We start from the raw sequence: 11,560 nt of genomic DNA on the forward strand, positions 1-11,560 counted from the left end.
GGTGAATAAATCTAAGATTCTCTAAATCCTCCAGAAATTGTTTGAATTTGTTCATTAGAAATTAGTTATTGGTAATATCTTAGTATCTTTTGTTCAGCAGAGGTGGTTTTTGGGGTTTTTCTGCCATGTGAATTACGAGCGAAGGAAGTGAGTCACGTCAACAGTAAAACGAAGAGCAGAGACTGGATGGAGCTCCCCATCCGGAGGGCTGAGCCGACCTTGTTTGTCCTGTCACTTCACACACCCAAACAAGAGTGTCGGTTCCCCTCCGGGCTCCATGCTCTCCATGATTTGATAAAACCCTGTAGAGCATGTGGGGATATTAATAGGTGTATATTAGTTTAACAAACATAACGTGCTTTTGTTACTGCAAGAATAAAGTCGGGTAACACTATAACTGGTGGAGAGGAAAAGCTCAGAGATGTGAGCTGATTCACTGGAATTATTATTATAGCATTCCCCTTATACTCCACTGGAAACTCCGGTGTCCAAGTGTGTGACAGCGTTTGAGGAAGCTGTTCTCTAAATATGGGTTTTAAAATAAAAATATGAGTCTTCCTCCATTTCTTCCTTGTAACTTCTAGGTTGTGGCTGATGCAGCACCATTATAACTGCAGGACGGGACGGCAATTTGGACCCTTTTTTCCCCCTGACATTTCCTGTTTTTTTCCCAAACACTTCATTTGCTACTGTTACATGCAATTTCTTTTTTATTTCTTTTCTTTTTTTTACATTTGAGGTCATTTGGAAGCAACAATAAGCCAACAAGCAGCAAAATCAATGATGAATTTGTTGTCAATGAAAAGTGGCGTCTTTCAGGATCAGATGAGAATGGATTTGCATATTTTTCCTTCTTCCATAATGATTTAGTTGTTCAAGGACTAGGGAGGAGCTTCAGTGTGTTAAGGACAATGGCAAAAGCCTAAAACACGACTATTTTTAAATCAAAAACCACCATTCATCAATAGCTGATTTAATCACATGTGCAAGGGAGCTACTACTACTACTACTACTGTCATTTAGCAGACGCTTTTATCCAAAGCGACTTACCGTACTTCTGAGAGAACAACACAAGCACAAAATCACATAGGACGGTCCAGCTGGATCAGTGCTGGTCAGACTGCTGAGAGTCCAGTTGGACACAGGTGCTGTCATGCCAGTGCTAGAATATAATTTTTATTTATTTTTTAATATATAAGAAAGCTACGTCTAACAGTGCGTGCAACTACTAGATATAGAAGTGCTCCTAAAAAGAGCTGAGTCTTTGTCTACTGTGGGAAACCTTTGTCAATCACTGCAGTATGGAGCCACATTCACAAATGCCTCTTAAAACTTTACTGTGCATAAAAAAATATCTTTTTTAAAGTTATGAGAAGAACGGCAACTTAACAAAGCAGAAAACAAAACCTTTACTGCCTCAGCTTTATTTGGAAAATGTTACAGCCATTAAACACAAATATGAAATTAAATTGAAGAAACAAAAGAATAAAATGTTCGGGAACAGGATCTTACGGTGAAATTGACATTTTACCCAGTGTCCTGATAATACCGTTCTTTCACGTCATCAAAATATCTGAAATGTGATTACAGCTGTTAAAAAAAAGAGTTAAATTAATTCTCCATTTCTGTCAAAACATGCAGATTCAGACGTGAGCAGTAAACTTCATCCCACCTCCAGTTCTGCAGCCCCACTGATGGGACACTCATCATCCTGATGCATAAATAAGCTCATTTTATTTACTATGTGTCACATCCACCTGCACATTACATGTAATGTACACAGTTATATTCTCTTTTGAACTCCAGATATGAAAACTACAAAGCATGCTGCACAAGCATGAAGAAGGTCAGTTTAGGTAGGTTTTTTTTTTTTTAAATCAAACTGCAATGTTTACAAATGTTAAAAAAGAAAATTTTAACCCAACAGTGTGGCTGAGTCTTGGCGACCGTGTTCTGACAAGACTTCTGATGTGCAGCTGTGAGCTTTTATGATACACACAAATACACACTTTTTTCATGGACACTCATGTTTCAGTCACGTGAGGAGCATTTTCACACCTCTCAAGCCTCCAAGACTCCGCTGAGGGGAAGGAGGTCGAAGGGTGAAGCTGACTTCTGCTCACAACGATCCAAACAAAACCAAAAGATTTTAAAAGGGACTTTTTAGAATGATAAATATACTCTTATCAGCTGTCATGAGGCCTATAATCTGTCATCTAAAGCTTTGACATTCTGATTTGTGCATATATTTATCAATTATTACCTTTTAAAATAAAGTGGTAGGAGTTGCTGGCGGTTGTTGCTGATACTGACACATACATGTATCATCATACCCTGATGTCTAAGTAATCTTCTGATTCATCAGTCCTCCACTGCTGTCATTACCCAAGGCAGCAAAACGGCCCCACAGCATGACAGAACCTCCACCATGCTCAAATGACGCCACTGCCCTGTGTTTTATAAGGTTCAAGTTAGTTTTACTGTCTGTAAACAATCAGATTCTCAAAAGCTCTGCTAATGTTGCCTTTGTCTCCTGAACTTCATACCAGACAGTTGCATCGGTTATTTTGTTGTAGTTGGTGTGAGTGGAGGAGAAGGCGGGCCGCTTCTCTGCAGAGCTGCTGCTGAAAGGATGCTGACCTTTTCCATCTCGCTGTTATATGACAACGTGAGAACTCAGGAGAAAAAGAGACGTGGCTGAAGAAATTGTGTGCCTGTGATTTCTCACTCTGCACGTGATTGACGGACTGTCTGCACTCGTCCTGCAACACCCGCGTTTAATATATTTTTTTCTAAATGTATCCTAGGAACTGGTAATTCCAAAGATCTAACACTTTGATGTGTACAATCTGTGGATTATGGATCCTCTTTTTATCCAGTGATACCTATTCTTTGAACAGATGTCGCTGTTGCTTTTACATTTATGTAACATCTGTCTTCATTCCATTCATTTTACTTTCTTTTTATTCATTCTGTTACATGATTGAAGGAGTCATAACTATGATAAACATCTGAGTCACAAGTGTGGTTCCCCCCTATTAAGAGTCTGGTAATAAGAGCGGGAGCTCTGAAGGGAGTCATGGCAGGTGGTTGCTCCCTGGACAGGAGGAGGTGTGACAGTCTTGGCATTTGTATGACATTTATTATTTGTCAGCTCATCCTTCTGTACTGAGTCAATAACTGAGGAGGATCTTAGCAGCTGCAAAGGAAGTAAAGTGTAGTTCATCGCTAAGCTTCACATGGATTTAGATGTAAAAGTATGAAAGAGAAAAAGAGAAAAATCTAATTCAGAGGCAGGTCAGGAAGCTGTGACTGTGTCTTTACATGTGACGAGAAAAGACATAAATAAAAATGTTCTCACCTTTATGTTTGACCAACTCTGGAGGATTAAACTCTTAGTTGAGGTTTCAGAGCGACACAGTTCACTGTGAATCTCTTGAACACTCAGCCTTTTTATTTCTCTTTCATTGTAACTGGATGTGTCTTTACTAATCTGACAAGAAAAGAAATTCAGTGCTGCCCATATAAATGATTGAAATGGCAAAACTGATATTCTCAACAATAGGAAGCATGTAAATTATGGCTAATGTCAGCAGTTGTACTTTATCAGAGAGACATTATTTGAACTGCTGTTTTTATGTAAAAAGTTAAATATGAGTACAAAATATATTGAGATTAAAAGTAGACCTAATACATAAGACCCTCGTAGCATCAAGCCAACTTAGACGATAACATTCGATCGCCTTAATTTCTGCTTCAAGTCCTCGTTCTTGCGACCGATAACTAAGTCTATAGATAGCAGTGACCAAAACACCTGCAGAAATACTGCAGGAATTACATAGCAGCAGTTAAATGCATTCTTCTGTAAGCTTTAAATATCCACTGGGCTTACATCAAGTACATCAAAACAATAAAAAACAGTTTTCCCAACTTATCAATATGACTCTGTCCTTCACAGGATAAGTAAAATGGATCACTGTAAAAACTCAAAATCTTAACAAGAATATTTGTCTTATTTCTAGTTAAAATGTCTCATTTTAGTAAAAAAATCTCATTACACTTAAAACAAGACTCATCACTGGAAAAAACAACAATTTTCACCTGTTTCAAGTAGATTTTCACTTGAAATAAGTAGAAAAATCTGCCAGTGGAACAAGATTTTTTTGCTTGTAAAAAGATAAATCTTGTCCCACTGGCAGATTTTCCTACTTATTTCAAGTGAAAATTTACCTAGAACAGGTGAAAATTGTCACATTTTTCTGGTGTTATTTTTCTGGTGATGACTCTAAATGTTGAAATAGCAGTAATACCACATTCATTGATGAAATGACATAAGGGATGGAAAGGGGGGATGGCAGTTTTACAGGGGGGATGATTTTGACCGTTTTTATTTCAGGGGGGATGCCATCCCTCCTCATCCCCCCTCAACTCGAGTACTGAATACAGTACGTCCAGAAGAAGCTTGACTGATCTCCTCTGAGGCTGCAGCATAATTTAAAACTTTTATTTATCTATTTTTTGTTGCTCAGTTTGGGGCTAAACAAAAGCCATGTGAGGTCAGTTTTTTCAAACGAGAACATATAGTACTTTGCATAAAACTGTATTTGAGTTCTGGTTCAAACTGCAAAGCAAGACTGCTGGTGTTGTGACCTCAGTAAGTGCTGTGTGGAGTGACGGAGCCATGGAGAGTACATTCTGAGCCTGGTAGAGAGTAATGATCTTTGACAGGGGGATTAATATTTCAGAAGCCATAGAGGAGAACCTCTTACAGTCTGCTGCAGGTCTGCTAGAAATATACTTTTTAGTCGTATTTTTACAAAAAAGGTTAAAAAAGGACAAATGCATAAAAGGAGTCTGACTAAAATTCACAAAGTAGCTGAAGTCATAGTTCCTCTAAAACATATTTATGTTCTCTCCTTTTTACAAGATACAGAGTGAGTTTGGTAAATAAGCTGGAATGGAAAGAATGACGGAAGTGATCACCTTTCTAAATGGAGAGCAGTGGTTTTCAGCCCTGGTCCTCACGACACTGTCCTGTGTGTTTGAGATGTTGCTCTGCTCCAACACACCTGATTTAAATGATTATATCACTGTCAGCTTGTCATCAAGGTGCTCACAAGTCTGTCAATGAACCACTCGCTTGAGCCCGGTGTTTTAGAGCAGAGCAACATCTAAAACTAGCAAAAGGCTGAGCTCTGCAGACCAGGGGTGACGAGTATCACACAAGAGGTGTCAGCGTCTGCTTCATTTACAACTAATGAACACACTCCCTTTATATTAGGTCATACAGCCTCATGTAGAGACTATCAGGAGGGAGACACAGACGTTTTAAGAGCAAAGATCCAACTATTATCTGGTGTCAAAAAGTGATATCTAAATTTTCCTTCATGGGAAACTAGGTGATGGGTCCACAGCAGGGTAATCCGATGTACCGGTACTGTCAATCACATGGGACGTTCCCAGCCAGACCCGTGAGCAAAGGCCCAACCAGCAAACATTGGCTAGAAGCCGTTTCCCCTGGCCTCTTTATTTGGAAAAAAAACCTTCCATTTTACCTTTTTATTTTTCAAATTAGTGTCTTATGTTAATTCCATTAGGGGCCTATTCTATTCTATTCTAATCTATTCTATTCTAATCTATACTCTAGTCAGTATACTATAGGCACGTAAAATGTTTTCAAAATATAATTCTTTGTAAAAGAACATCAGATGTATAAATATGAGGTTTAAGTGAAGACTCCACTAATTTTTCATTTGTTTTACTCATGTTTTTATTTATTTCATTTACTTTCTATTTAATTATTATCATTATTTTGTAATATTTACCTTTTTTTTGGGGGGGGGGGGGGGGCGGTGTAGACTACCGTATCTAATCCTAAATTCATGAAGGCAACAGTCATCCCCCTCATAATACTGAACAGGGAAGGAAAGGAATAAAAGATGGACAGACATATGGATGGAGGGATGGGCAGATGGAGGGATGGAGGGATGATTTGGACCAAGCTGGCTTGTTGCATGTAGAACGGACTTAAAGCTGTTTGCATTTTCTCTCACGTAATTTAATGTGACATCTGTTGTTGAAAACTAAACTGAATGTAATAGAAATTAACGTCTTTCAAAAGAAATGCCTCCAAATGTGAACATTTTTCTTTTTTTAATCTTAGAGGAATGATTACAGTAATTTACATAAAAATTGCAAATGTTACAATGTTATCTAAAAGAGTTTAGATATTAATCCGACCCCAGACTAATTATAAATGCAGATTATTTTTGTCCCGTGGCAACTCTCCCCAGCAGTCGGCATGCAGCAAGAGACTATTAAAGTACAACACAGAATGCTTAAATAGCTTTAAAAAATTTGAAGGAAGTGAAGCTGGAGGCTTAAATGAATCATGGAGGTGGTTCTTGTATATGAGTGGACCGTAGAGGAATCAGTGGACTTCAGGACTGAGGGATAAAGTGTTTGGGAAAAATATCCCAAATTTGGGCCTGTATAGATGTTGCACAGCATACTGAAAACAGCATTTATCTTTTGGAGCGCTGGAAAAGCTTTGTGGGGAGTTCTCAAGTTTGCCATCATTAAGAGGAAAATTAATTTCCAAGTTAATTAAGGTCTTTTACAAGATAGTGCGCTGAAATTCAGCATGACATTAAACTTTCAAATCAAAATAATTAAAAAAGTACTTTGAACAATTGTTTTCCCCCCGTAGAGTCTTGACCTTTACTGAAAAGAAACACAGTAGAATGATGACCAGAAGTAGCCGAACCAGGCATCAAACACCGGTGAGGAAAATGTCAGAACTGAACTAAAACTGGACCAAAGTCCTCTTGAATGTCCCGCAGCATTAAGATGTTACCATTTGACATTTTCAATCCTACAAATTTGTTGTAGCCTTTAGAGTGGCCAACAAATGTTCAGGCAAGATCTGTCAAAATATTCATTCCAGTGATGTGTGAGAAGAAGATGAACTTTTCTCTGAACAGTTTCAAGTTAAGCATGAAACTATATTTTCATCATTTAAGGAACAGATTGCACTGCTTAATTATGGTTTGCATATGTTTGAGCTTCTTTGCATATGTTTGAGCTTCTCCGATTATTATTAATTTGAGACACTCAATAGATTTGACAACTCAATAACTGAACTCCATAGGACTACGATCTTGTCAAATCTTGTCAATCATTTGTAAAGGCCAAGTGATGCATCTGATTTATAAAAGACTTCAAAGGCAGATCCTGTCCTCTCCACGTCAAATGTCTGCAGCATATCGTGCAAATGTTCATAGTGATGAACACGTAAGAGCACACAGTAACTTTAATTTTTAATCTGTGTACTGTACAAATCATAGCACGTACAGCTTCTGCTTCTTTTTCATCGCTATGTCACTTCACTTCCAGATGTGATTTAGTTTTTAAGGTAGAGGGTGCTGTTGGTGGGGAGGTTATCCGCTCGCTCTCAGCACTCCTGCGTGCCGCCACACACTACAAGATCTGGCAGCAACTCTGTTACTACGCAAGTCTCCAAACCACTTATTTTAAGAAAACATTTACAGAAGAGGAGGTGTAACCACACTCAAAAGCAAGTTGTGTTTGAAAGTATAATCACTTTATTATCACTCATATTTAATGTTTGCTTGGGGGAGTCATATACTTGGTCTTTGAAAAGCACCCAGAGACCATTTATAAAATAAATTGAGGTGAGCCAAGGGAAGACACAGTGGTGCAAACTTCTTACTGTGATTTGTTCTGCACAGAAACTAATATCTTTTTAAATAACCCGTTGGCTACAGAATGCAGTGGTGAGTTAAAAAACATTTATAATTAAAAAGCAGTTATCGATCTATTGTTGTGTTTCAATAAAAGTGAACAATCTCCTCTTGCTTTATGGCATTATCCCCCTCCTCACAACATCTCACACAGGATTCAGCGTGACTCCACATCTTTGTCATGCCGGGATAAGCGTTTGCAGATTAAGATGGCTTGTTGGCAGGTGTCTTTGAGTCATTCACACATACTAACTGAGGGGTCAGGTGACCGCTGATTATTTCCTGATTTGAACCTTGGCCGGTCTGGGGTCTATCCAGCAAAAGTAATCCGCTCGGATTTTGGATAAGGGATTGGATCAAATCATGAAAATGGGTTTTTCAAAAGACAAAACGGATTACGTAATCGGATTAGATCACGTAATCCAATCCTGGTTTTGATCTGGATCAAACCTTCAGTTTGGGTTTTTCAAAACTTTTTAGGAGGATTGGGATCACTTTGATCCAAAAAATCGGGATTAAACTGATCCCATCAGAAGGGTGGATTCAGCGTAGATTTCAGGCCCAAAATGTAATGAAACTTTAGAATTGTATCAAATATTACTATATTTGGATCATGCAGTATAGCCTACAAGATATCCTATTTATTCATAAGGTTTTAATTTGATTTGTTCATCCGTCAGGCTACAGTGATTAGGTAGGTTATAACGTATTCAGCCTTTCAGTATAGGCCTACAGCAAAGTAGAAAGAGTTTGGCCTCATAAAATAATCCCCCAAACAGCTGTCAATATTGACCACAAATAATATATATCATTCTGTCACTAATTATAATATTATAATTCATCACAATCAAAAATATTTTTGTTTTGTTTTTAGATGATTTTTTAGTGATGCATGCAATGATAAAACAGAATAACAAAGCAATGGTAATGGCATCACTGGTTTTTGAAATCCAAAACAAATCCAAATCAGAAATAGTGTCTAACTATTGCGTCCCTTGTTGCTCTTTACATATCTATAGTTCTACATTGTGTTTCCTACCCTATTTGAGCACTGGTTATCCAGATTTGGTGATCCTGAAAAGTTTCTATCCGGATCAGATTGATCCAATCCGATGTTGCTTTGAAAAACCGGCTCAAAAGTAAGCTGGATTACGTGATCCTGGATAGCAAAAAAAAGGGTTACTAAATCCAGATCAATTTGATCCGGATTAAACCTTTTGAAAAACCGGGCCCTGGTGATACTCTCAACATGATTGACATGCCAGCAAAATGCTTCTTCAGCCAAAGTCATTTCCTCTTCCTCATTTGAAGCTTAATGTAGAATGAACGCTACTCTAAATTATATCACCTCTAATGAGACAAAGAGAACATTTTGTTCTTTTCTTTTTTATGTGAGTATATTTAAGTTGAAATTTAAATAGCTTAAAGTGTAAAACTTACATACTGCAGTTTTAATGAAGATTTAACAGACTCTAAAGTGGAGCCAGAATGTTTTCAAACCTGCACAGATATGACCTTCGAGATGGAGAGAGACATCTCTGTCATCATCGCCGAGTGGACGTCAGTGTTTAATTACAACGCTCCATCAGACCTTGACATATTTATGTGGAATCTGTTTAAACTTCCTGTGGTAGAATATATACTGTATATATATATATATATATATATATATATATATATATATATATAAACTTTATTTGCAGACACTGGGTCAGGAATACATGCAAACCCACCAAAGACGCACACAGGACTAAAAAAAACCATTTTGCAGCATAACTGGGTAAAAATCCTTTTAACAAACATTGAAATATTTAGTTGATCCATGCCAAAGGGGTTGTTGTAAACTTCTGCGTGTCACTATCCATCTTTTTTTGTTATTTTGAACTGTAAAGATAGAAGTATACATGTAATCCTGTTTATACTGTAATATTAGAAAAATGTGTTCTACATACCTTTTGGAGATCAGGTCAGAGGTGCTGAAACTATAGCCACTGTTCAGATTGATCAATATATTTATGACAGGAAATCCTTTTTGGAAAGTTTGAGTAAGTAAAGATCTGACTGAAGTGTGAGACAAGAAGTTCAATAGACTGTAATTTAGTTTTCATCTAGTTTTCTGCAGATTCCCAGGATAAATCATTTCAGTAATACTTTCATAGGTCTTTACGTCAGCAGCAGTGTGCAGAAGCTGTCGACTGAATCCCCTCACCCACACTTGAATTAAATAACTACCTTTCATATTTGAGGTGAGTCATTCATATAACTCTGAGAAACACCTTGAGGAATACAACAGGTCATATGTTTCTTTGATTTTCCTTTTCCTCTTATTTTCCCCAACAATACTGCACAGACTCTTTCATATCACCTTTCTGGCCATTTGTTGTTGAGATAGTTTATGATTTATGGCAGAGAGGGAAGACCTGCCAGAAAAAAAAAGCTTTGAAGTCATGGTTCCTGCAGGTAAAGCTAGAAATTGACAAATTTAGAGTCGCCTCATCGTCTTTTAATCCATTGTTAACTTTTGCTTTAATGCTTTTTCCAGCACATGATGAAATGTTGTCTCGACTTTTGAAGTTTCCAACTTCTCCTTTCAAAGTGAAATCTGTAACCCTGGAACATCCTGCACAGGAACAGCTGATCTACCGCCTCTATTTTATCTCTTGTTGATATCTTCAACTGCAGAAAAGAAAAGATCTGTTTTTGTAGCTTTGCTATGTTCTCAATGATAGAGAAGTCTTAACTCCTACATGAAAGGAAATGTTTCACTGAACCATGTCAAGAAATTTCAGATACTGGATTTAATATAGGACACATTTCTGCTGCAACAATTGACTGATACAACATAGCTGTGGTGAAATTACAAACATTTACTGACAAAATACTTGGCTGTGAGTTCTCTTTGACATCGAAACCTGACACTCTGAAGCCCTACGGCTATCAAGGGAACATCTTAGACATTGCATTAGAGCGTAAAGAAGATGATTTCTCTGTGTCCCCCCTGATGACGCTGTGGATCCAGGGTAAATATGAAGAAATCTTCATATAAACTCCGTAATTGTACCTGGTGCAGCATTTGTCATAGGAGAGGATCCCTGCAGCATATATGTCCCCAGTTTGAGCGTCTCTTACTGCTAGAGCACTTCCAGCATCACCAGAACAAACATTTTCCTTATATTTGGTGGGTCCGGTGCAGAACATGTTGTTGTCCACTGCTGGTGTGAAAGAAATGCGTTCATATTCTGATTTGCAGTCTGAGAGATTGGCCAGGGGGAGAACAAGGCGTTTGAGGGATTTACCAGCGGTGAGGTAGATATTCCAGCCCCAGCCAGTGATAACTCCTGACCCCTCAACAATGCTGTCCAGGTGTTGGCTCCTCTCTGGCAGAGGGATGGGGGCCACCTTGTCATCCATAATCACAGGGTGTTGGAGTTTGATCAAAGCCAGGTTGTTGTCCCAGTCAGACTGATTCTGGAAACCGGGATGGAGAAACACTTTTTCTACAGCGACCTCTCTGGAGGCATTGGCTTCTGCCTTGTGTAAGATTCCCAAGTACACTTTAGGAATAGCGGGATCTTTTCCTCCAATGTCCTGTCTACTTTTCCATACAAAAAGGTTTCTGCCAGCCGTCAACACCCAGTGTTCAGATATAAGAGCACCACCTGCGTAGCCTCCTCCCGACTCGCTATCAGAGAGGTGGACCATGGCCTGCCAGGGTACATGAGGAGCCCGAATCCCTCCAACTATTCGCTTTGAACGGATTGATGGTAACCTGGAGGCTGGGAAATGAATAGATATTT

The 11,560-nt window shown here is 38.4% G+C and overlaps 1 protein-coding gene across 1 annotated transcript; it reads right to left on the bottom strand.

Annotated features, from left to right (window-relative positions):
* Nucleotides 1–10,244: 10,244 nt before the first annotated feature.
* On the bottom strand, nucleotides 10,245–11,560 carry hp (haptoglobin). The gene has a single exon (XM_061710115.1). The coding sequence runs from the start codon at nucleotides 11,463–11,465 to the stop codon at nucleotides 10,701–10,703; it is 765 nt and encodes a 254-aa protein (XP_061566099.1). The 5' UTR covers nucleotides 11,466–11,560; the 3' UTR covers nucleotides 10,245–10,700.

The sequence above is a fragment of the Cololabis saira genome, chromosome 2 (genome assembly GCF_033807715.1).
Source record: "Cololabis saira isolate AMF1-May2022 chromosome 2, fColSai1.1, whole genome shotgun sequence".
Taxonomy (NCBI): domain Eukaryota; kingdom Metazoa; phylum Chordata; class Actinopteri; order Beloniformes; family Belonidae; genus Cololabis; species Cololabis saira.

Excerpts from the sequence above, each read along its gene's own strand:
- hp (XM_061710115.1), bottom strand. The coding sequence starts at position 11,465 with ATGGTCCACCTCTCTGATAGCGAGTCGGGAGGAGGCTACGCAGGTGGT.